Source organism: Fusarium pseudograminearum, chromosome 2 (assembly GCF_000303195.2).
Source record: "Fusarium pseudograminearum CS3096 chromosome 2, whole genome shotgun sequence".
Taxonomy (NCBI): domain Eukaryota; kingdom Fungi; phylum Ascomycota; class Sordariomycetes; order Hypocreales; family Nectriaceae; genus Fusarium; species Fusarium pseudograminearum.
This window is the reverse complement of record NC_031952.1, coordinates 3,948,019-3,972,236: the sequence shown is the minus strand read 5'-3', so window position 1 is coordinate 3,972,236 and position 24,218 is coordinate 3,948,019. Positions and strand designations below refer to the sequence as shown.

At 48.7% G+C, this 24,218-nt stretch overlaps 12 protein-coding genes across 12 annotated transcripts; 9 read left to right on the top strand and 3 right to left on the bottom strand.

Moving 5' to 3' along the window:
- Positions 1 to 466: 466 nt before the first annotated feature.
- On the top strand, positions 467 to 3,355 carry FPSE_02242 (uncharacterized protein; the record flags this gene model as incomplete). Its single annotated transcript, XM_009255361.1, has 4 exons — positions 467 to 537; positions 634 to 651; positions 700 to 715; positions 911 to 3,355. 4 exons carry the CDS (start codon positions 467 to 469, stop codon positions 3,353 to 3,355), a joined length of 2,550 nt encoding a protein of 849 aa, XP_009253636.1.
- Positions 3,356 to 3,691: 336 nt separating this feature from the next.
- On the bottom strand, positions 3,692 to 5,870 carry FPSE_02243 (uncharacterized protein; the record flags this gene model as incomplete). Its single annotated transcript, XM_009255362.1, has 5 exons — positions 3,692 to 4,425; positions 4,508 to 4,755; positions 4,807 to 5,528; positions 5,591 to 5,749; positions 5,829 to 5,870. The coding sequence occupies 5 exons, from the start codon at positions 5,868 to 5,870 to the stop codon at positions 3,692 to 3,694; spliced, it is 1,905 nt and encodes a 634-aa protein (XP_009253637.1).
- Positions 5,871 to 7,329: 1,459 nt separating this feature from the next.
- Positions 7,330 to 7,908, top strand: FPSE_02244 (uncharacterized protein; the record flags this gene model as incomplete). Its single annotated transcript, XM_009255363.1, has 2 exons — positions 7,330 to 7,560; positions 7,612 to 7,908. 2 exons carry the CDS (start codon positions 7,330 to 7,332, stop codon positions 7,906 to 7,908), a joined length of 528 nt encoding a protein of 175 aa, XP_009253638.1.
- A 556-nt stretch (positions 7,909 to 8,464) lies between these two features.
- Positions 8,465 to 8,881, top strand: FPSE_02245 (uncharacterized protein; the record flags this gene model as incomplete). The annotated part of the gene is made up of 1 exon (XM_009255364.1): positions 8,465 to 8,881. The coding sequence occupies one exon, from the start codon at positions 8,465 to 8,467 to the stop codon at positions 8,879 to 8,881; it is 417 nt and encodes a 138-aa protein (XP_009253639.1).
- Positions 8,882 to 8,985: 104 nt separating this feature from the next.
- On the top strand, positions 8,986 to 10,128 carry FPSE_02246 (uncharacterized protein; the record flags this gene model as incomplete). The annotated part of the gene is made up of 1 exon (XM_009255365.1): positions 8,986 to 10,128. The coding sequence occupies one exon, from the start codon at positions 8,986 to 8,988 to the stop codon at positions 10,126 to 10,128; it is 1,143 nt and encodes a 380-aa protein (XP_009253640.1).
- Positions 10,129 to 10,439: 311 nt separating this feature from the next.
- Positions 10,440 to 11,107, top strand: FPSE_02247 (uncharacterized protein; the record flags this gene model as incomplete). Its single annotated transcript, XM_009255366.1, has 2 exons — positions 10,440 to 10,761; positions 10,815 to 11,107. 2 exons carry the CDS (start codon positions 10,440 to 10,442, stop codon positions 11,105 to 11,107), a joined length of 615 nt encoding a protein of 204 aa, XP_009253641.1.
- Positions 11,108 to 12,231: 1,124 nt separating this feature from the next.
- Positions 12,232 to 14,090, top strand: FPSE_02248 (uncharacterized protein; the record flags this gene model as incomplete). The annotated part of the gene is made up of 8 exons (XM_009255367.1): positions 12,232 to 12,417; positions 12,512 to 12,636; positions 12,687 to 12,796; positions 12,847 to 12,969; positions 13,018 to 13,141; positions 13,188 to 13,460; positions 13,511 to 13,847; positions 13,899 to 14,090. 8 exons carry the CDS (start codon positions 12,232 to 12,234, stop codon positions 14,088 to 14,090), a joined length of 1,470 nt encoding a protein of 489 aa, XP_009253642.1.
- Positions 14,091 to 14,446: 356 nt separating this feature from the next.
- On the top strand, positions 14,447 to 15,618 carry FPSE_02249 (uncharacterized protein; the record flags this gene model as incomplete). The annotated part of the gene is made up of 2 exons (XM_009255368.1): positions 14,447 to 15,467; positions 15,527 to 15,618. 2 exons carry the CDS (start codon positions 14,447 to 14,449, stop codon positions 15,616 to 15,618), a joined length of 1,113 nt encoding a protein of 370 aa, XP_009253643.1.
- Positions 15,619 to 15,998: 380 nt separating this feature from the next.
- On the top strand, positions 15,999 to 17,367 carry FPSE_02250 (uncharacterized protein; the record flags this gene model as incomplete). Its single annotated transcript, XM_009255369.1, has 3 exons — positions 15,999 to 16,173; positions 16,225 to 16,651; positions 16,749 to 17,367. 3 exons carry the CDS (start codon positions 15,999 to 16,001, stop codon positions 17,365 to 17,367), a joined length of 1,221 nt encoding a protein of 406 aa, XP_009253644.1.
- A 144-nt stretch (positions 17,368 to 17,511) lies between these two features.
- Positions 17,512 to 18,555, bottom strand: FPSE_02251 (uncharacterized protein; the record flags this gene model as incomplete). Its single annotated transcript, XM_009255370.1, has 3 exons — positions 17,512 to 18,324; positions 18,372 to 18,461; positions 18,514 to 18,555. 3 exons carry the CDS (start codon positions 18,553 to 18,555, stop codon positions 17,512 to 17,514), a joined length of 945 nt encoding a protein of 314 aa, XP_009253645.1.
- Positions 18,556 to 19,213: 658 nt separating this feature from the next.
- Positions 19,214 to 20,314, bottom strand: FPSE_02252 (uncharacterized protein; the record flags this gene model as incomplete). Its single annotated transcript, XM_009255371.1, has 1 exon — positions 19,214 to 20,314. One exon carries the CDS (start codon positions 20,312 to 20,314, stop codon positions 19,214 to 19,216), a length of 1,101 nt encoding a protein of 366 aa, XP_009253646.1.
- Positions 20,315 to 22,189: 1,875 nt separating this feature from the next.
- FPSE_02253 (uncharacterized protein) lies at positions 22,190 to 23,898 on the top strand (the record flags this gene model as incomplete). The annotated part of the gene is made up of 3 exons (XM_009255372.1): positions 22,190 to 23,233; positions 23,283 to 23,757; positions 23,807 to 23,898. The coding sequence occupies 3 exons, from the start codon at positions 22,190 to 22,192 to the stop codon at positions 23,896 to 23,898; spliced, it is 1,611 nt and encodes a 536-aa protein (XP_009253647.1).
- Positions 23,899 to 24,218: the final 320 nt, after the last annotated feature.

The following is a 24,218-nucleotide window of genomic DNA, read 5'->3' as shown; positions in this document are numbered from 1 at the left end:
TTGAATGCAACTAAATGCAGATGCCCGGCTCTCTTATGTTGTATGTTGAGCAGATATCACAGGCTTGCTTATCGACAAGTCTGAAGTCATTAGCCCCCCGCATAAACACCTTCCTTTATAATTTAGCATAAATAAAAGTCACTAATGCTTCATAAGCATGTGCTTATGTTTCTAATCAGTTTTGTAATGTGATGGATGCTATTGATTGGCTGACCGGGAGCGGAATTTCCGATGCAAGCTATAAAAAGAATCGACGTTAATGACAATAGGTAAAGTTAAGTCGTACTAGTATGCGATTATCGCAAAGACAGTCTGTGCCGCAGGTTCAATGCATGATGATATCTACACGATGACACTATAGTACAAGATTACGCAACAGTATTCTTGTGCAGGGCTAGATAAGGCATTATTTCCAATGATATCATTTAATTACCAAGTTGATGGTGCTTGGTTTGGTCGTATCATGATGTGCCTCGCAAGAATTGACACTGCAAACGGTTCCTATCAATGTACATCATCGTTCGAAAAGAAGGTATTGTATGTCTAGTACACATGTCGCTGGAATACCCACAACAAGCCGAGATCGACGAATTAATCAAACTAATAAGTTTGATACGTGATCAATGGGCATAGCATTCCTGTTATCGTCTGGTCAGTTGTTACACATCGAGCAAGTAAATTGTGTCTCCCTTGGTACAGGTTAAGTGACATCATGGTAAGAGGCTATTCCTAACTTAGAACGGAATAACTGAGATCCGATGGTTTGAACCTAGCTCTTCAATGCCAGGCCGGGCCTTTCCGCGTATGTCTCCAGCCGTATGAAGCTAATGTCTTACTAGAGTGAGGTATCAGTTTTCAGAAAGACTGGTCAACAACACATATATCACTTGCACTTCCTATCTAAACCTAGCCCGTTTGTCGAAATCGTGGCCAGTTTCTAGAGTTATTATCATGGGATAATCGCGGACACCCTCACTCTATCATCGTTGACATGCGATTCAGTAACTCTGCCCTTGCGAGTGCTGTTAACGCCGCTAAAATGCAAAGTATCCAGAAGAGCTGTGAGATTTGCGGCATCTTTGACAAACTTTTCGTTGAGAAAGATGTAAAACGCAATTTGAGTAGAGAACGAGCCATTGAGAAACGGTGCGCGGTACACACGCCGTTACTAAACTGGGTAGAGAATAAGTATGTCGAGCGCAATCAACTTGAGAGGGAAGTTGGCTATAAATCGCGCAACTATGAAGCATCTGGGTTTCATTTTGCGCGAAAGAAAGGCGACATCCCTTCAGTCGCTGTGACTGACTACAAAGGACGACCACAAGGCCCGTTTCAAATCATCCAACATCAATTAAAGACACAAGACAATACTCAACTGGATGATCATACGAGTACGATGAACCCAGACTGGATCGACCTTGGTATAGCGAGATCATGGATGGACAAGTGCATTGCAGAGCATGGATCAGAATGCCAGGGTACTCTGAACCTGCAGACAGTCTCACCTGCGTGGCTTATCGACACTCAAAAGGATTGTTTGGTACCAGGCACGACCAGTAAGGAATATATTGCTTTGAGCTACAGATGGGGCCCATCAGCAGCTCCGCAAATGGACAATGAAACCTTCAAACAGATGGGAGTCCCTGGTGGCCTTTCAAAACAACGGTCCTTTCTCACACCCACGGTCCGAGACGCGATTCACACCGTCCGTGAACTTGGCGAGAGATATTTGTGGGTAGATGCTATATGCCTTCCGCCCGATGATATAGAACAGGTATCCGAGCAGCTGCAGCTCATGGGATCCATCTATGCTTCCGCAAAGCTCACCATTGTTGCGCTTGACGGTGATGCAAACACTGGCTTCCAAGGTCTTGAAGGCCAATCATCACCGAGGAAACTGTCAAATTTGTTCCATTGGAGGAAGGATACGAACCTACTGTTGAGAGATCAGCCTAAGCTCTCGGCTATGGACGTGCAAGCATCAGAATACTTTACACGGGGATGGACGTATCAGGAATACATGCTGTCACAGCGACGATTAATCTTTGGCAATCAGCAAATCCACTGGAAATGCTCTTGTGCAGAATGGCACGAAGATCTCCCTACTCTACAGGAAGAACAAAGAGGAAAGTCTGTCCGACCCAAGTCATTGGGATTTCCCAACATCAAGCGGGGATTATCGGATGTCCGAGAGTTCGGTATATTGATCAACGAGTACAATGCCCGGCAGCTCAAATATCCTGAAGACGCATACCCAGCTGCGGATGGTCTCCTGAACTATCTAGGAAAGCTTGCGTTTCCGGGAGGGTTTTTGTTTGGTCTACCCAGAATATACTTTGGCATTGCACTAATGTGGTCTATTGAGTTTGGAATGGCCAATCCCAATAGACCTCAAAGACCTGGTCTGGCTCGAAGGATGCCCTCCGAAAGAAGCCATTCCATTCTACCAAACACACATCTCCCATCATGGTCCTGGGTGGGATGGAGTGGATATGGTGTTCATATGCTCGATAGAGAGGCCCAATTTCGATGGGCGGACTTGTTGCTTGCCGAGACCGGCTGGAGTCCTGTTCAACTCATCAAGACTTCCAGCGTCACTATTCCAATCACCGAGTGGTTCAGCCATAGCTCCAAAGGCTTCAACATTACACAAGCCCTACCACATTCTGCTACGGTATATGAAGAGGGTTCAGAGATTTCTTACGACAAAAGTGTATGGACTCGGAAGGAGTTTGATCCTGTCCAGCATGGTATAAAGGCTGAAGGCTTCAACCCGCCTTTCGGATTCAGTGGGAAACATATTTACGAACACATCAACCTTCCTAGTAAATATTTCTGGTGGCCTCTCCCGCCTTCAAGCTCAACACCCCTGGATGAACCAGACAACACCAGCTATAGCCCTCTCATTTCCTGTCAAGCAAAGCGTGCTTGGTTTGGGGCTGCTAAAATGGTCCGCTGGAGCCGAGACGTCAACATGGATGCCCACCTACGCTTGCTAGACAAGAAAGGGAAACTATGTGGATGGCTCCAACTTCCGAACGATGACGAAATAGACAGGTTTCCAGAGCCAGTGGTTGAAGAGGGAATGGGCAAGCATGTTGATACGTTAGGGTTAGAAGGAGTCTTTCTCAACCCATCGCCTGCGCGGGCACAGTCGCTGGAACTGGTTGCCATTTGCCGATGCAAGTTTGCCGACATCGAAACAATCGACGACAAGATACAGTACAAAGAGTTCTATGGTGTGCTTTGGGTCGAGTGGGTTGATGGTATTGCCTATAGGAAGGGATGCGGATATGTGAAGAAAGAGCTTTGGGAAGAGCAGGATCTTGAGGATGTTCATTTGATACTTGGGTGAGAGTATTAGGATAACTGAAAGCTAAATAAATAATAATCCATAAAGTGTTCGCATTGAATACTAAAAGGAAGACAAGGGATAGAGGTAGGCTTGTATATTGGGCGTAGGACAAAGGACAACCCAGCACGATCCGCGACAACTCTCGACTTTGATCAGTTCAGTCGCTTCAGACATAAGAGACGAAATAAAGAGGATAATTTATTTTATTTAGGTCATTATCTTAGGCAGTTTATGTTTATATCCTAAATGCTCCTGCGCCATCGTCGTTCGAAAAAAAACTAGATGCATACACATATATATCTCCTCCTATAGCTTCGTCTCTGTACATTCTATCCATTAAGTAATGAACCAATCCATAGGATTCATGAGCTCCGCGCCGAAATCATCCATCACTGGAGGCGTTGACGGGACAGGTGCAGGTGCAGATGCGGAAGGTATTCGTGACTGGGACATCTTCGCCACGTAGACAATCGAGGGATGACTGAGCTGTATGGATCGCGTTTCAGAATCCAGTGGCGTGTCAGGTACCAAGTCGATAGTGACTCGGGTACCCTCAGGAAACAACCGTACATGAATTGTTGGCTGAGGCGTCGCTTCCTTTGGGACTGTATCCTCTGTTGGTCCTGGAGTCCTAGGAGCAGTGGCCGAATCTGATGGTGTTGAGGACCCGTGGTTATCAGACTCGTCTTCGTCTTCGTCTTCGCCGTCGCCCTCCCCCTCGCCGTCGCCGTCGCCGTCGCCTCGACCTTTGCCTCGACCTTCGCCTTGACTTTCGCCTCGGTTTTCGTCTCGGATTTGGCCCGCAGCATTCTGCAGCATTTCCGAAGTGGCTCGAACTGCCCATTGAGTAGCACCTGTAGCGGCTGGTGAGCTGCGAAGGGCAATAGCAATAGTCTCTGACATCACGGCCTTCATCCCTTCTGCACTAAGAACGAAGTCCGTTGTTGATGCGATGGCTTTGTCTCTGACAGCTTGCTCTGCCCTTGCTTGGAGAAGGGGTTCAATCAGTATTCCAACCTTTTGAACGAGGTACTGGCAAAGGTCGGGGATTTCGTCATCGTCTGCATAAACTAGAAGCAAGTCAGCGTATGTTTATCCCAACGATGACTCTCGCAGGACGAGGGCGTGGATGGAGCGCGACAGGGAACCCACAAGGAGATAGAGGCTCGTTGAAGTGAGGGAATTGGTCTTTAGGAAAGAGGATCAACCAAACGTCGATGAAGAGCTTCTTGCAGTAGGCGAGCCACTCGGGTGGGGGTCGAGGACGATGCTCCCCATACTTCGCGACTGTTTCTTGAACATTATCCTTCTGGCCGTTGCTCATATAGAAGCGTGCATGTGCTTCCCCGTCGGTGTCTTTGCTTTTCGCTTCTTGGGAATGATGGTCGAAGAGATGGTTTCTGCTAATGTCAGCAACGGTCGCAAGATCAATGCGCGTTGGCCTACCCTACCTCCATTTGTGCACCGCAGTCATGTTCGCAGAGCAGTAGCTGAAATCGCGATTATCGTGGATCTCAGGGTATGCAAGACGATACGGGCAAATCCAGCGACGAATCTTGTCCTGGTTGCGTTCCTTGTTGCGCTTCTTTTTGGGCGGAGAGTTTCCGTTACTCTCACCATCGCCTGTTTCATCAGCGCCGTCTTGTCCGGCGCCTCCAGCACCCTCCTCGTTCCCTTGCTGATTACCTCCGGTACCGCCACCGGCAGTCGAATTTTCTTTTGACCTCTGACGCTTTTTCGATGGTTTATTTGAAGCCTTTTGTGGTCTGCTGGATGGACCATCGATGCATTCGTCCTCGTGCAGAATAAGAATGCTGCGGCGATTGGCTGGCAGGTTCCGAATACCTGTGATAACATCCTCTGCGTATAACGAATCATGCGCTAAGACTTGTCGGATTACGGAGAAGATGGGAGGGTCCGCAGCGGCTGGTTGGGGAACTTGAGCCTCAGAATTGACACTAGACATGTTCTGGGGTTGTGTGGTGGGACCATTGTCGACGCTGCTGTGGTCGCTCTCTAGCGACGGACATGGGTCTATGGATGATGCTCGCGCGGCGGATCGTCGTACTAGCTGCTGTGTGGACTTGGGAGACCCCTGTGTCGTTTTGGGGGAAGCTGCAGGATGAATGGCGATGGACCTGGGTTTGCCAATCAACTCTTCGATAGTGCGTTCCTAAAACGAGACGTGGTTAGCCATACCAAATAGAGGTGCGTGGAAGCGGCTTGGTAGCTTACATGGCAATGGCTTCGACCGTTGAATCTGTCTGTGAACTCGTTGACGCGTTCGACAGCGATCCTCTCGAATTGCGCCTCGCTCCAGCGATCGGCGCCGACGTCGATGCAGCGCTCAGCGACTGTTCGGACTCGAAGGAAGACATCGAGGAGCGGCGGGTTCTGTGTATGGCAGGCCTGTCAGTACCAAGTAAAAATAGGTAGGTAATATCCGTAGATATTGGGGAAACATCTGCCCCACCTCTTCATGTCCGTCACTCAATTGTAACGTAAGGCATGGCATGTCTGCTTTTGGGTAGGTATGTCAAGGTAGGAATGTTGAGTATAGACCGGCCGTAATGAACCGACAGTAAGCTTGTCCGGAAATTAATCGAGGTGCAAGAGCTGATGGTCGTTTTGGAGGGGGGGATGCTATCTTTATTGATGTGGACTTGGTCTGGTGGGTGACATTGGATTTCTCTTTCCCTCGCGACAAGTTATCTGTCTGCGTATCTGCAAAAGGTCTCGCGACAGTCTGCATATGCACTCTCTGACATCAACCGGCATGCAAAAAGAGATGACAAGACAAAGACCGTTAATACAAAAATTGTTCATATTACATATTCTTGTAGTTCACCAAAGCTATCATCCCAGATTATCGGATAATAGTAGAACATGACGATAAGTCGCGAGAAAGAGAAAAATCGGATGATACAACCACCATCAGCTATGCAAGTCCTCCACTAACAGGTTTACCACTGACGGCACAGCAAAAATGACTAGCGCGATACTCTTGGTTCCCTCCAACTTTGTACCGAGGGGTAGATGCCATTTGTGCCAAAGTTGACAGAAACGATGATAGAGAACCGTTTGGTGGTTAAATCTCCTGGCGACCCTGAAAGCTACCCCAACGTGCACTGCAATTTAGTTAGCATCCTAACTCTTAGACTACAAAAATAAGTAGTCTAGCCAGTATGGACTAAATAGCATAAACTGCTCTACTAATTTCGTCTCTTATGCTTCAACCCTGAGGCGTAAGTTACTGACGCAAGAAAGACCCGAGGACTTGGTACGAGTTGCACAAAGTGCGACACCATCTATTCCATCAACTTTAATTATATCATCTTATTGCACAATTCACCACCTTTTGTATTACACTTAAAAGCCCAATTGGCGCGCATGGCTTGTTGATAGTACACATCTGACCAGCCACTGACAGGAAGTTCCAGCACTTGCAGCCTCGTTATTTATCAGCGACTCCAATTCCTGTCATTTGCACATCTTGTGTCTTTCCCTTAGATGTGTCAGTCTGCAGAACAACAATTTACTTTTACTGCAGAGATTTCCAGTCTTTTTGGGATTATTTCGAGTTGATTGTGCCGCTAGTACCTCGTCTTCTACATTTACTTGTCCAAGTCTCTTCATCGCTAGATTTGTTACACCAAAATGACTCGACGTCTCGGGAAATGTTTCCATCGCAGCGTCTTCTACCGTCAACTCCAGATAAATCGCCGTTTCCCACAACGAAAAGACATTATATATCAACAAGTCGTCATTTCCTAATATTTTCTGCAACGCGCACGTCAAACCTGATGTTTCTCAACAGCTCATGAGTTTTAAAATGCCTATATAAGCTGACGATGTGTCGCTCTTTAGGATACCAACATCACTTCCCATCTTCATCCAAGACTTTATCATCTTTCCCTTCCACCTGAAAACACACTACTACACATCTTACAGCCTATCCTCTGTTCAAGTCACACATGGAACCCCAGTCTGACACCAAGATCACCCACCTTCTTTTCTTCAAGTCCCTTTCAGGAAAGACCCATACCTTGAACATCTCAATCTCTGAGGGCGAGGACCCTGAAGCCTTTGCACTCAGCCTCGCCAAAGCCTTCAAGCTGCACTTCAACGGCTTCAAACGAGTATTGTATCGTGGTATACTACTCAAAAAGCCGGTTGTCTCTCTTGTCAAGTTTTCTCAGGCAAGTGTCGACCCTCACTGTCTACTTTTCGTCACCACCATCTAACCTCGACAATAGATCACTGATACGCATCCCATTGACGGGGGTGAGAACAGAATCTTCATCCAGGAAGAAGTTCTTAATCATACATTGACAGCCGCCCTGCGCAAGCCATCTATCTTGCGTGGCGTTGAACGCGGCAGGTTTTACCAAGGTTATAGCCATACTATTGTTGGCACTGATGGTACTGTCCCGGAAGCTGCTATCCTAATTCATTTTGTTACTGACCCTTCGGCCCTTACAATGGTAAGGATCATTGCCACGGTCATCTCTGTTGGTATTGGTTTGGGTGGAGACTTTGGCTTGTCACTGTGAGAGTTACCCTGAAGACATCACAATTAGAGAGTGTTGAGCAACAGACTGAGGTTATTGACATGTGTGGAAGACTATTTATGGATCAAATACTTTGTCCTTTAATTAAATTGAAGAATGCACCTTTATAATTTATATTTTGATCAATTTTGGTGACCACAAACAAAGCAAAGGTGGCTGCCTTTGGAAGTAATGTAAAAAAGCCTTCGTAGTCCCGAGAATACCTATTATCAGATAACCTCTAAAATAAACGTTACATCAATAAATAAACATTGAGATGATCTATTGAATCATGTATCATTTTCATCTTTTGCGATTTTCCTCACGCAACAATCTCCCAGCTGGCCTTTTAACCACAGCCTCGTCAATTGAGATGACTTCTGCCACTTAAACGGGCCGCGAGATTGTAGCAACTGACTTTGCCGTGCTTCATTATCCCCGTTTGCCCGCCGTGTACCCGTCACATTACTTTACGCAACAAGTTTGAGCCTTTGGACGACTCTAGCAGCATCTTTTGTTTATCTTGTTCGGTATTGTCAAGAGTCTCCCCTACGCGGACATGCCCAATCCCATGTCCATCTTCGGCTTCGGCTTCGGCTTCGCGTCTGTTGCCGCCGCTATCCAGATTCCCATGTTCAGTTCCCATTCCCCGACCACCTCAATTCACGATCGTATCAACCATGTACTTCCTGCGCTTGAAGATATCATGGAAATTGGTGGAACAGCAGGCGTTTCTATTGGCGTCATGGCCGAGGGCCAAGTTCTTATTGAGCGCCATCTCGGGTACGCTGATGTTGAGGCCCGTAAGAGGGCCGACTCTGGCACACGGTATCCTTTGGGTTCATTAACAAAGGCCTTTGTTGCAACAACTGTTGCGAAGCTGGTCGATGATGGTCTTCTGAAATGGGATGATCCCATTACCACCTATATTCCCGGGTTATCTCTCAAGTCGGATGACACACTGGCCACCGATTAACCTTGATTGACCTTCTCTCTCACCGGACCGGACTTGCCAGGCTTGACCCGCTCTGGCTCGGGGCGAATGGCCAAGTCAACCTACCGAAAGAGAGTCTCATCGACATGTGCAACAATCTTTTCCCTGTGCAGCCGCTCCGCTCCGGCTGGCTCTATAACAACTGGATGTATGCTTTGGCTGGAAAGATTATAGAGGAAGTGACCAAGTGCTCTTTCGGGACAGTCCTGGCCAGTCATGTCCTTGATAAGCTTGAGCTCAAGAACACCAGTCTGATCAGCTCATCAATACCGTCGGGTTTGACAGCACATCCATACCTCGTCTTTGATGACAAGACTTTGATGCGCAGCCCCGATTTGGGCATGACAGATGAAGACATCATGTCATCCGCCGGTGGAGTTCGCAGCAATATACCGGATATGCTCACATGGGGGAATGCGTTGCTGAGTCCATTTCGCAATGACAATGACGGGCCTCTCAACTATATCGATGCTGCCATGTACGGGCACAGCTTCATGAACCAATCGTTCAAATCAGACGAGGCTTACGGTCTTGGCTTTGCCAAAGTCGATCTGCCGGCACAGTTTGGCAAGATAGGATTTAACCCTGGTCTTGTAGAGAAGGGAATGCCAGTCTTGAATCCTGGTCTCGCTCATCAGGTCTTCTACCACAATGGTGCCATCACAGGTTACAACAATTGCTTCATGCTTATTCCCGAACTTGACGCGGTTATCATCGTTTTGACAAACTCGATCTCCCAGAGTGATGTCGCAGACTGGGTTGCCCAGACACTGCTACAAGCCGTCATTGACTCGCCATCGCCGGTTGATATGAGGCCATTAGCCAGACGAGCGGCTGCTAAATGGAGAGCACAATATAAAACCATGGTTGACAGTTTGGAAGATGCAAGAACTCCTCATACTCAGGAACCTAAACGTTGCAGCCTGACGGGCAAATATTGGCACCCAACTCGCGCGCTTTACCTTGAAGTCTTTGAGGACGACAAAGTCCTCAGCTTCAGTATCAATGGGAAACCATCTCAGTCACATGTTCTGTCTCACTACAACTACGATACGTACATGTTCCTTCCGTCGGCTGATGATCGAGTTCGGCGTGGGCTTTTCCACTACGGAGTCCAATCTTGGCTGCTTCACTTCAAGGAGAATGCGGACGGTCGGTCTGACAGTCTTGTGTGGAATCTGGATGCAAAAGCGGTTGAGGGGGAAGTGTTTACAAAAGATCCGCAGTAGTAGGTAGTTACCCTATTGTTCCGGAGGAAGGGGACAAACCGGTTCTTGTCTAGATAGATTATCGTAGTGTTGTTGCTGTAGGTTAGGGCAGGTTAGTACCTGTATTTAAATATTAGCAATAAAAGTACTACTACGTACAATATGGAAATGATTGGTTTAAAGTGGAGCTGAGTGAATTTCGCGGCGTTGGCAGCACGAGTACCGTACCTGAGAGGTAGTAAGCAATTGAACCGCAGGTACAAACAAACTGTTCATATTTATATTCCACGCGTCAATAGATCGATACAAACATACAAAGAGAGAACCCCAAGATGCGCGCAATTTCCAGCTCGTTGCATCTCTGTGCGCGTCGTCCTGCTACTCTGGGGTCGCGTCTCGCCACACCAGTCACGGGCCTACTCCAAAAGCAATGGACAAGCAACCAATGCTGTAGTAAAAAGAATAGCCCGAAAACACCAGCTCCCGTATCTATCGCGTCTACCGAGTTTTGGAGCTCGAGAGCGGTATGGAAGAGAGCGTCTGTCAACACCACGCGATGTCTCATCGGCTGCACAGTCGGTGACTTTTCTGCCATGTGGATGCTTCAAGCCTACTACCCAGAACTGAGCATGGGGATTGTCATGCCAATATCCAGTTAGTTGCCCACTACTGCGCATCTAGTTACAACCACTAACCCAGCAAATCAGTGGCATCTGGTATCTCAACGTCTATTCTTCTCGAGACAGTCATGCTACGCGTCGGTCGCGATGGTTTGACATGGCTCACTGCTGTAAAAACAGCAATCGGCATGAGTCTAATCTCCATGTTGACCATGGAAGCGGCAGAGAATGCGGTAGACTACTATCTGACAGGTGGGAGAGTCGCGCTTGATGATCCTTCATTCTGGATCGCGGCTCTGGTCTCTATTGCCGCTGGGTTTCTAGCACCGCTACCCTATAATTACGCGAGGTTACGCAAGTATGGAAAGGCCTGTCACTGAGGTTGTCTGTATTTCCATCCCACCTTGAGTTGTATCATATAAAACAGATGACAAATAGTCTTTTTTATACTGGGCCTGGCAATCTCGTTTGGAATATGTTGAGTCACTCGTGTTGTCGGTAAATGTTTTCCGCCCACTTTCCGTCCTCCAGCCATCTCTCGTGTCTCAGCAAATGCACGTATTGTCACTGCAAGAAATACCAAGAGTCAGGAACAGCCGGCAATCTGATCCTGCAGCCAAGTCAAGAACCCCAGATAGATCTACCCAGGATTGGAGTTTAATTCGTAATGTCGAGTCTCGACTCTTTTCTGGGACATAGCGCGACACGTGAACCAACGCCATCGCGTCGGAGCTTTATCAGGGCCCGAGTTTTTGGAAGGGGAAGAGCGAGAGGGTATGAAGACTACAAAGCAACGGCGTCAAAAAGTAGAGTCCGGAGAGTCGTTGAATTGATATCTCGTTTTTGATCTGTGATATCGAGATATTGATGGGTTAGATGTGCCGATGAAGAGATTAATTGATCATAAGGGCGTCATTGTGTTGTCTTTCGTCTTCAGGGTAGGTAGGTATTTGACGATTGGGATATGACTCGCCAAAGTGTTTGGTGTACTGAGTGATCTCCATCGTCGCCTCTTCAAAGGTAGTTAATGGGAACGAGCCATGTATATACCAACATCTCAAGATAATATCGACATTTATCAGCAAACAGCATGTCTTCAGTCAAGGCTATCTCCCTCTGTAGTAATGGTGCTTTTACCAATACAGAGTCCCCACTGACTCCATGCCCCCCATGTCGACGCGATCTCCGCAGTTCCATCCCCATTCATCACCAAATGGGACACCACAAACTTGTCATCAACAAGCATAAACACTCTAGCGTCCTCTTCTTCCCCCCAAAAACTCAACAAAGTAGCATCCATGCATCCTCGGAATCTACTTGTAGCCTCCGAAACTACCCCAGATTGTTCACCACTTTTCCCCAGAGCCCAGGTTCACTAGTTCGCCGTCTCCCCCCATTTTCCCCGCTCCCGACGATGATCAAGGGCCGTGGCCATAAATACACAGGGTCTGGAACGTAGAGAGAAAATCTTTTCTTGCCCCATCAACCTCTCTCCCATCACAACATGGCCACCTCTACTACCCATCACCAAGAATCTGGCAAGGAGACGTCCGAGTTCGCCCACGTCAACAGCGTCCTCGAGGATGAGAAACCAACGCAGATGGACGAGGAGAGAGATTGGACGGGTACTGCCAAGAAGACAGACCCAGAAGAAATCCGCCTTGTCAAGAAGCTTGACCTGTGGATCATGGTGAGTTTTCCGTCTGATCTGCGCCTGTGCCAATGCTTGGTGTTTGAACTTGGCCGCGTTGCAACGTCTTGGCTGTGCTAACAATTCTCCACAGCCATGTCTCTGTCTCATGTACTTCCTCAATTACGTCGACCGAAATGCCATTGCTCAGGCGCGATTGAATAACCTCGAGGAGGATCTCAACATGACTGGAACCGAGTTCAACACGACTGTTTCGATGTATGTGACGCGATGCCAACGAAACTCGAGCGAACGCTAACTTTGACAAGCTTGTTTGTCGGTTATGTCTTGATGCAGGTTCCTAGCAACATGTTGATCACCAAGGTCAAGCCTGGCATGTACATGAGTTGCTGGATGTTAGTTTGGGCTGCTGTCTCTGGTAGGTTGTCATCAACTTGTTTAAAGTCTATACGCTAACAGCGCTATCAGCTTGCACTGCGCTTGTCAAGAGCTACGCCGGTCTTGTTGTTTGTCGGTTCTTCCTGGGTATCACCGAAGCTCCTTTCTACCCCGGTGCTACATACATGCTCTCCATCTTTTACACGCGCAAAGGTCAGTATTTCGCGTCGACAAAGCTAGCAGCATACTAATGCGCAACAGAGGTCGCTGCTCGCATCGCTGTTCTCTACTGCGCTCAAATTCTCGCCACTGGCTTCTCCGGTCTTATCGCTGCTGGAATCTTCGCAGGCATGGACGGCCTAGCCGGTCTTGCAGGATGGCGATGGTAAGTCCACCTCCCACGAAGTTATTGACTCTACTAACAACTCCAGGCTGTTCATTGTTGAAGGCGCCGTCACCGCCCTCGTCGCCGTCATCGGGTTTTTCATGCTTCCCAACACCCCCACTACCACATGGTGGCTGAACGACCGCGAGAAGCAACTCGCCCACGATCGCATGGAGAAGGACAAAGTCTCTGACTCTGAAGAGGGTGGTTCTTCTTGGGAGGGTCTCAAGCAGGCTTGCAAGGATAAGCGAACATGGCTTTTCTGTCTTATGCAGAACTTCCACCTTTCTGCTTGCTCTTTCAACTCGTTCTTCCCTACGTAAGTCTTGGCCACGACAAAAATGTTGACTCTATGCTGACCTTTCCTAGTGTCGTCAAGACCCTTGGCTTCAACACTACCATCACCCTTGTCATGACATGCCCGCCTTTCATCTTTGCTGGTGCCGCAGGCATCTTCTTTGGCTGGAACTCGGGACGCATGCACGAGCGCACTTGGCATATCACCGCTGGTCTTTCCGTCGCGGTCGTCGGTTTTGCTCTCGCCGCTGCCACTCTCAACACCGCCGCCCGATACGTCGCCTGCTTCATCTTCCCCATGGGTGCCTACGCTGTCAACTCTGTCATTATCGGATGGGCGTCTTCGACATTGTCCCAGACCAAGGAGAAGAAGGCTGTTGTTCTGGCCATGACTAATGTTGGTGGTCAGGTTAGTAGTCTCGCGTCCTCTTTTTATTGTATCGTACTAACGAAGGTCTAGATTGGTTACATCTATGGTGCCTACCTCTGGCCCAAGAGCGATTCTCCCCGGTACGGAATCGGTTTCGGTGCCTCTGCCGGCTTCGCTCTGTGCTCAATTGCATGTGCCTGGGCGATCCGCATCCTTCTTGTTCGCGAGAACCGCCGCATTCGCGCTTCCACCTCTGAGCACGTCAACTTGTACGGATACTAAATGGGTATAGTAATGAGAAATGAGATAAGAGAGAATGCCAGATAGATAACAATTTCTGTTTGCTTGTGTAACATGTTGACCCACATATAGTGACTCGTATAATGCAATGCGAAGATGATATCTGATAGTTATTGTCCAATTGAACCACTCTTGCGTGTGCCGACCAGCCCCGGGCAATATGTGTACAACGCATTGGCTGGATGGACATGGTTGGTTCAAGACAACAGAGGCTCACTATAAGAAACCCCGCACAGCCGCCTGAGCTGGAAATGGATTTTAAAAGAGCCATCATCTATCCCATTGTTAACCTCAACCATCCGTCAATCCACCTCGTTCTGTTATCAAATCTAATCAAAATGGAACCAATCATATTTAGACCATCACTCTGTGAAACCATCCTGTCAGACCCTGGGAACCCGCAGACAGACTCGCCTCTCTTCTCCATTGTCCCCGCTGAAGTCAGAGACAAGATCTTCTCCTACGCCCTGACTGATCATCCTGACCCCAGACCACACATGCAATACAGCAAACAGACATACTATACTCGTCCTTCATGCGAGGCTGATCAATCGACCGATACCAGACTCCTCCGCACATGCCGTGCCGTCTATCGCGAGACGTGTTTCAAACCATTTTATTTGCGAGAACACATGAGATGGGCCACGGCTCCGGATCGTGCCCCGCCTGGAAGGTCTGGTTTCTTTGACTTGAGACACATGCTTAGTCGAATCGTTACACAGCTGCCGGTGCAAGACAAGCTCGAGATTGAGAGACTTCGAGTCTATGTACAGATGTACAAGCTCGAAGAGGGTGTTGTGAGTTGTATCGTGCCGTCACTGCTCGCGCCTCGCATCCACACCCTCACATTTCGCCACACTGATTGGTGGTTTTGGGAAGACGATGAACCTCTTCGTTTCGCAGGCGACTGGATTGAGGACGTTGGTAGAAGCATACATTGGTGCACAAAGCAATTCTGCATCGAGCTGGAATCTTTGGAGAGAAAGAAGGACCAGGTTGACAAGATCGCTGATCACATGGTCAAGAAGTGGTACTTTAAACGCTTAGACGGTCCTGTGCTTTACGCCGATGCATCAGGCGGTGGCAGAAAGGAGAGTCGATGGAGCGGCGATAGCACGTGGGACAACAAACGATGGGTTCGCGACGAGACGGAGCCTGGAAGAATCGACTACTACATTGTCTCTGTGACATTCCGTTCTCGAATCGACATTGAGCGAAGCGGTGGTACCGTTGACAGAGATGTCATTGAGGCTTCGCAGAAAGATTGGTTCGACCCAGACGAACTAAAGATTCACCTCAAAGACGAGAGCCGCATTGAGGACCCTTCCCCATTCGAGTATGTTGGGGAACCTCCCGATGGTGAGTACGAATGTCGCGATTGACAAGCGTTGGATTCAATGTGTTGACCTGTGACATAGATACAGACGACAGCGATTCAGAGTTTTCCGACGGGGAAATCGCCCGGCTGCATCAACGATGGTATGACTCTTTCGTTGCTGGGCAAGAATGATCGGGTGGATAGCATGTTGCACATTCAAGCGCGTGTCTGAAGATAAGGGAAGAACACGGGTTGTTTGTGTTGAGTGGAAGTAGATGGGCAGTCAATATGTATGTTTTGTCTTGTTTTTGTGATAAGCACATGTTGATCAAGAGAACATACGTGATCAGTGTTGATGGTAGTAAAAGTATTAATGCAAGAACTTGTCTAAAATGCGCTATTGCAATGACATGATATGGAGTCTGTGGTCATGGCTGAGATATTGCTGTAACAGTGCTTACCCACGTCAAGTGCTAATCATCTTAGTAATCATGACTCACAAGCCAATACCACTTTAACTCCAACCCCCCATCACATGTTGACGCGTTCCCTTAACAAACCCCATCTAAAATATGGCTCAGCAAGAGACCGGCCGTGTTGTCGGCGACTTGGCCTGCCAATCCGACTCTTACCTTCGAAGTATTGAAACTAAAATAATTTCTTGTGAGAAATCAGCGCAAAAGTCAAAAAAACAAGCCCAGCCCGAGTGGTTAATCGAGTGCTCCAACTCTGTTTTGTTCCCAGAAGGTTAAATTTTACTACCCCTCCTTTCAACCAACTCACTTACACGGATTTTAGGTGGCGGGCAGCCATGCGACCATGGGACAATCACTCCGCTCTCGGGTGAAGATTTAGCCCTAATTCCCATCACAAATGTGCAGCGAGAGGGCCTCCGATGTGTAATCCACTCGCCAAAGCCTATCGCTCCTGGGACTGAGGTCCGTCAGGAAATCGACTGGGGGCGTCGATGGGATCATATGCAGCAGCACACTGGCCAGCACCTGCTGTCAGCAGTCATGATGAAAAACCACGAGCTGAAGACACTGGGTTGGGGCATGGGCACTGATGGAGGCTTCAACTATGTTGACCTGCAGAGGAAACCTACCGACGAGGAGATGCAGGCTATCCAGATGGAATGCGCCGAGAAGATTCGAGATAACTTGTCAATCAAGGTTGACACTCCAGATGATGCGAATCATAATAAGCTGCCTGGAGACTATGACAAGTCTGACGGTGTTGTCAGGGTTATTCACATTGGAGACCTTGACGAGAATACGCAAGTCTTTCGTTCTCGTTTACAGAATTTTGACTAACTTTAATAGATGCTGCGGCACCCATCTTTCGCAAACATCGCACATATCCCTTATCATTCTCGGCTCGACACAGTCCGTCCACGGCAAGAACTGCCGCTTGTCCTTTATCGCAGGCGACCGCGCCATCAACCTTGCAAGCTCGTCCGTCAGCGCAATCAACACCATTGCCAAAATGATGTCCTCGAGCAGTAACCCGACCGAAGTAGTGACCCGTGCCACCGCCTTGTCCGACAGCGTGACCGACCTCAAACGCGCCGAACGAAAGCTCTTGCTCGAAGTAGCCAAGTTCGAAAGCGAGCATGCTATCAGAAGTATCGTCCAGAACAAGATGAATGCGTATATCCATCGCTACGAAGGAAGCACCGATTTTATTAACAAAATCGTCGTTGAAACGCGGGATTTTCTCGAAGGTACCGGATTTGTCGTAGTCATTGCTATTGGCGAGCCCAAAGGTAGTGGCCCGGTCGTCATCGTTGGCGACAAAGTCGCTGTTGATGCCATGGCGAAAAAGGTCAAGTCTGTAGTCAAGGACATCAAGGGCGGAGGAACAGGCGGAAAATGGCAGGGAAAAGTGAAGGAGTGGACGAATGCAGAGCTGGTCGCTTTGAAGGATGTAGTTGAATCATAGTTTAAATAGGATCTGTTGTTCTTCATGTAAGTATTCTGAAGCCACAACCATCAACTGGTTACCAGCCAAACAAAGGCTTCCATAAGTATCCAACCGTTGAAGTTGGCGTGAGGGGCATATCCAAATCTGTAGCGCTTCCCAAATCTAGATCAACTCCAACGTCCTCTTTCCCGGAATCCTACTCAGCCTCACCCGCTTGCGCTTGGGTTTCATTTGTGTCTCGTCAAAAGCCCTCCGAATATGCACAATATCGATTGGTGGCCTCCCAGTATCGATTGGCACAAACATCCCGTATCGTCTCGTCCCGAGAGCAGCCGCCGATTGACCGTTCTGTTTTCTATGCGTTGTCAAATCTTGTGCCTGGATCGTTAGTGCTATATCCGTAAGGCGTTTGACCATCTCCGCCGCCAAAAATCCAATTATTTCGAGGGTATCATCTTTCTTCAAGACTTGGAACACGACACCAATCCCTGCCCATTCGCGAAAACGCTTCGGTTTGCGGGTGGTGAACGACGCTTTGCGGTGGGTAAACCACCTATCGTACTCTTTTTTCGACATGTTCTTTGTGATTTCGTCTGCCCAGCGGAGAGTTTTCAGGGAAACGTCGCTTGGGTCGTCGAGGAGCGATTCGTTGGTATCACCACCAGGGGGGACGACCGAGAAAAAAGATTCGATGTCCCAAGGTAGGATGGTGGCGGGAGTTTCTGTCTTTTTGGTAGCGGCCTCTTCATTCGGAGGGCTTTCGAGGGGGTCTTCGGAGAGATCATCTTCGTCTATGTCGACGTCGCCATCGGCTTCTTTATTCGACTTCTTGGCTTCTCGACGAATAGCCCGCCATCGTAGAAGTTTTTGGATTCGTGCGACGCGTGCGGTGTCGTGTCGAATTTGGAATATGATGTCGTAGATGGAAATAACTCGTTTGCGACGACGTGCAGCGAGTTCGCTGGCGGCAGAAAGCTGGTGGCGATGTTAGTAGTGATCTAATGGAAGCACGTGCAACTTACCAAATGATGAATTTGTTGGTGAACAATTTGCTCCACCAGTGTCAGTGTCTCTGCAGAGACATCTTGCGTCTCGCCGGCAACATACACCATCTACAGGGAGTCAGAGACCAGATGGCTAGTCAGGATGAAAGGAATTGTTTACATGTTGAATCTCGTTACTGTACCGAGACGTAAACTTGGTCATGGTGGGAGTGGTTCCTTCCTTGCTACAGGTCACGTTCCAGGTCAGGCTGCAAAGGAGGAAGATGTCAGCTGCTTTATACGCGTGGGACATAAGTACTAAGGTACATCAGTGAATGGAATTCAGTATGGTCCGTGATGCACATCCTCCCCATCATGATTGACTGCTCCTTGATGCGCCTTTGTTAATCACCATACTAGCGGCGAGCCATGACCATGACCCTGATGCGAAAACAAAGAAAGGGAGAAACAAGGACTCGAATTGCGTGCGAATACGAAGTTCGCTGTAAAGTTCAGTTCAAATTCTGCTCATGAAATTGACTCTGAAGAATTCAACCTCACATTTGGTGGCTGAAGTGGAACTTGGTACGTACTCAGCATAAGTCATTTCGAAAGGCTGGCTACTACGTACTGAGGTACTAGATTCACTCAGATTGACACACACGCACCAGACATCGTAGCCATCCAAGGTACCAAGTGATGCCTGCAACCGAGACTTGGCATTTTTAAACAAATTCGTCTTCATTAGTCTATCCTAAGTAATAATACAGCATGGTTTTACCATGTGCTCTTAATTTCTAAATACATGAATATTGAATGCTTTTTGAAACACAGTAGTACATATTTTCTTTTCGGGGCTGTTAGTTTTTGCCCCCCCAACCTCACTCCGTACGACCCAATGCTTTTAAGAGTGCGGCCTTCAAAAAAAGATCCTGCTCATCGAGGACTTCCTCAGCGAAGTCCTCAGCTGGCGCAGGGGCGGCCAAGTTCTCATCACTACCGACGATATCGTCGGTCATCTCCCCATTGCCGGCCACCTCCCCAGCATCGGCCATCTCCTCATCTTCGGCCGGCATCTCGTCGTCCACCCCGTTGACGAAGGTCTTAGCCGGCATATAGTCCTCATCAAACAAGATCTCAGCCGGCAAGTCGGGCATCTCCTGACCGTAGGCCAGCATATCGTTGGCCATCTCCTCATCATCAGGAATAATGATGGCGTTGGCGGCTACCCCCCTATCATTATGGGGATGGTCAGCCGGCGCTACAGGCGCAGGACCCTGTCCGAGTTCGGGATCGACCAGAGGCACAGTGAGACCGCTTCCGAAGATTCGGAAGGCGCCCAGCTCCTCGATGAAGCTTTCCCTTCCATCAACCCTCATCCAGTGAGCCGGCCACCTACCACCATCGTACGTGCTGGTGCGGGGATCGAGGCTCTTGGCCAGCTTGATGTCATCCTCGCTGACCAGGTCCTTATTCCCCAGCGTCTTTGGACTCTCGTAAAAGCGCTGGAGTTGACGCGCCATACGACGAACTGCGTCGTCCGATGGGGGACCGTCTCCGTCGGTGATACGTGAGCTTGAATGTGGCTGGTCAAGGGGAGCGGCAGCTGGGGCACAAGCTTGGGCCTGGCCAGGCTGGACCGGGTAAGCCAAGCCTGAGCTATAAGCTGGTTGGGCTTGACCAGCGTGCATATGACCAGCCTGAATGTCAACAGGCTGGAGATCGAAGTTAAAGTCCAGGTGATAATTAGGCTGGACTTGAGGCTGGTACAGACCAGCCGGAGGAGGGGGAGGGGGAGACTGGAACTGACCAGCCGGGGGGGCGAAAGCCATGCCTGGGTAGTAGGCTGGCTGGACTTGAGGCTGGGCAGGGAAACCCAAGCCTTGTGTGTGGACCGACTGAGTCTGTCCAGGGTGTGTTGTTAGGGTCCTGGGTGGCCCCATGAACAAAGGATTCCGAGAGTAAATGTTGTTGTATGACATGGTGTTAATGAATTGTATGCTATCTTGGATGTAGTTTGTGTTTGTGGTGGTGTCCAAGTTGAATACAATTATTGATGAAGAGAAGAGAAAGAAAAGGTCATTGATGGGAATTCTTTGCGTTTATATAACAACAGCATTTAAGATTTCGTGCTTTCAGAAATTTCAGGCCATTACTGAGTTCAAAAGCAAGAAGAAAAACAAATGTCTATTTCGTTTGATATGCCGCTTGCTTTAGCAGTGTAGCACTCATTTCTAGAGCAACATCGGCCCATTACTCACCAACCTTTTTCGGGCAGACACATTTGACTTTGTTGCGGGCATTACTGATAGTTAAAATAGCAGCTCGGCGTTTCTTTGGAATATCATCGAGGTGACTGGTGATCTTATGACCTCAGGCTACGCGTTACGTTGGGGATTTTCACTCCTGCTTCGCGCCCTGCCACGCGTTGTCATGTGACACTGTGTCTTTTGGATCACTGTAGACTCTTTATTTCAGTTCCAACACCATTCGAGAGGCTACTATCCACTTCTGCTCCTAGGAGTTCCAAAGCCTTTCGGTTGGTCACGGTCAAACCGGGACATGTGACTCACAATATTGCTACCCATTTGGAACCAGAAAGAACCAAGTACGTCTTGTCAACAATATCGATACCATACCCAGATCCAATACGACAGCGGGCGCAGGGGTTTTCCAATATATTCAAGTTACAAAACAAGGCTATTAACAGGCTACTAGCATTACCTACATCTGATATTCTGTATATGCCTTTAACATCCATCAGACAGCCTTGAATAGTCATCTGGCTATGTCCAACAACCCCATTAACCCACGTAGGCACCTACTTTTGAAAATTGTCTTGTCGTGATACTCCAGACTCAGGCTCATATCTTAGACTCAGACACTCGTTACGTCGCAAGAGCAGAGCCACATTGAAAAATTAACGTTTCGGGTCCGATTAACGCCATCTCCCGGAAGAAGCTTGACTTAGACTGGCTCAGGTTCAGGTTCAGTGAGGGGCATGGGTAAGGTGAGTTGCGATGGATCATATTGACCGTTCTCACACGTGGAAACAACCCGACAGTAGACCTATTATATCTATCTATATGAGAAACATGTTCCCCAGCTAATTCAAGCCCCCCCCCCCGGCTATCAGCTGTAACATGTATTGAAACCGAGGAATCTCGCGGAAGTACGATCGAGATTCGATTGACAGCAAATAAGATTGCTTTTTTTTTTGGTCATGTTATCACGATTTTTAAAGTCTTGGGTAACCCTTTTTCTTGCCATACTTTCGCATTCTAGCGTGAGTCATAGAACGAAGGATTGGAAATATGTAACCTTATTCTGAGACTGAAATAAGTGACCTTACATTTTTACATACTTTTTTAGTGGTTGGTACACATTCAAGCATTTTACAGACGTCCTTCATGTTGTAGATGCAGAAACAGATCCATCGCGAAACATTTCCGCCATCATGGTTCACTCCTCCGCCCAGCTTATCCAGATCAAGCTTGATCGGTGACAGGCCGGTGGGTTGCCTGACAGGATACCGTACAGCTCGGGGACTTGGGCAGATTCAGAAACCAGCTCCGGACTTCCCCAGATCCATTGTACCGGTACCCCCGCAAAGTGAGGCATTTCGTCGAGACTTCAACAGACGCTACTACTCGTCGGCGACGGATGCCGAGGCCGAATTGCGGAGAATTACCAAGAGAGGAAATAGACTAGGCCGTCATGATCTTGTTTTCGGTCTGCAAGTTTGCCGATACTACCTCGATGCTGTTGAGAATGGAGCGTATAAATACTGCCGAGGTGTCGCTTGGCAGTGCCTCCGACGCAGAGGACATTCTGGCGCTTGGTTGTATTTGCCAAAAATGACTCCAACTCTCAGCAAAGTTCTCTTCGGTCTTCCAGCTTTCGCTGTCTCAGCTTTCGCAGAACCAATCTCGAAATGTTCTGCGGATTGCATTTCCATCCCAAACGCAATTGTGGACTCCGTTAGTCATCACACACTCGGCGAAGCGATCCCGCTTCCCAATACTGTCCCATCTTGCGGCGGGCCATCGTTGAAAGTCAACATTACAAGCAGTCTTTGCAGAGTTGTTGTCAATGTTACGACCAGCGCATCCAGCTCCACCCGAATTGAAGCTTGGTTGCCCGATGACTGGAATAGTCGTTTGCTGGCAACCGGAACCGGTGGTATCGGAGGATGCATTGACTACCGATTTGTACAGAACGGCGCGCAGCTAGGGTTTGCCAGTTTCGGTACCAACACGGGCCATGATGGAGAGCAGGGGTTTGACTTCTTCCTCAACCAGCCCGAGGTCATCAACGACTTTGGCCATCGAGGTATCCACGTCGAGGCACAGGTTGCCAAGCAAATCGTCGAGCAGTATTACGGAAAGAAGGCGTCGAAGAGCTACTACCAGGGCTGCAGCACAGGAGGACGTCAAGGTCTACAAAATGCGCAACTGTACCCCGAAGATTTCGATGGCATCCTTGCCGGAGCTCCTGGGATTGACTGGCTCCACATCGTGGCGTCCAAGGGTATCCTGGCTCGCAGAATTGGCTGGCCTGACCTTGAGTCCGATGCTTATGTTCGACCTGAACAGTGGCAGGCGATAGTCGCCAAGCAGATCGAGATGTTTGATCCTCTAGATGGTGTCAAAGATGGAGTTATTGACAACCCTGCTGCACATGCGTTCGACCCCGCTATCATGGCTTGCGGCACTGATGTTCTCAACAGCTCTCTGTGCCTGAAGCCTCGACAAGTTGCTTCTGTTCGGGCCGCATACGAGCCCCTTGCTGACTCCGAGGGTCGTATCGTCTACCCAGGTTTTAACATTGGTTCAGATACGAGTGTCTTTTCCGCCAACCAGGTCAATGGAACTGCAGACTTGGCCTACAAGGTTCTCCAGGTGTGTACCACCAATCATTATTTAATCTGCTACAGCTAACGGTATCCAGGACTTCTGGCGTGGGGCCGTCTACAACGACTCTAGTTGGACCCCGCATAACTTCACAGTGAAGGACATGGACTTCGCCGTCAAAACAAACCCGGGAGGCGTCAACGCAGCCGAGGGCAAGTTGGACAAGTTCTATGCCAAGGGTGGCAAGATCATTTCTTACCACGGACAGGCGGATCAGACTATCACTCCCAAGTTAATTGCAGAGTACTATGCCAAAGTCCAGAGTAATCTCAACGCCACTCTCGAAGACATGCACTCCTTTTATCGACACTTTTTTATCCCTGGCATGTATCACTGCTCCGGAGGCCCTGGTGCTTTCGATGTTGGGCAGGCATACCCGATGGATGAGGATAGACTGAACGCCAAAGAAAATGTTCTGCTTGCGTTGACAAAGTGGGTGGAGGATGGTGAAGAGCCCGCCACTCTTGTTGGAGCGAAGTACGATACTGCTGGAAAAGCCACGGCCTATCGAAGTACGTAAACCCGTCCGCACAAATGACCGCTGTCGCTAACAATGTACAGAGTACTGTCCCTACCCTTACGAGAGTAAATGGGATGGATCTGGAAACACGACCAAGGCGGACAGCTGGGATTGTGTTATGCCAGGGGCTTGAGGGTCTAGAATTGTGATTCGCGGAATCCAGAGGGGCTCCTCGACTGTCGCAGGCTCAATGGTATATTGATACTCGCACCAGCGTGGGGATTTCTGGAAACTAGAAATTGGCAAGTCGTGATACAAATGCAGTGATACAGAGAGGTTACGGGCGTGTGTGCATGATGTTGATTAGGCCAAGTTACCGCGGTTGAAGAAAGCGCAGAAGGTCCCGTATAACCCCACTCAAATGTATGACTAAGCGATGCTGGCCTCGCTGAGGATCACGTGCAAAGCTGCTCTGTTGAACAATTGATGTACTGCTTTCCTCCGAGCACGACG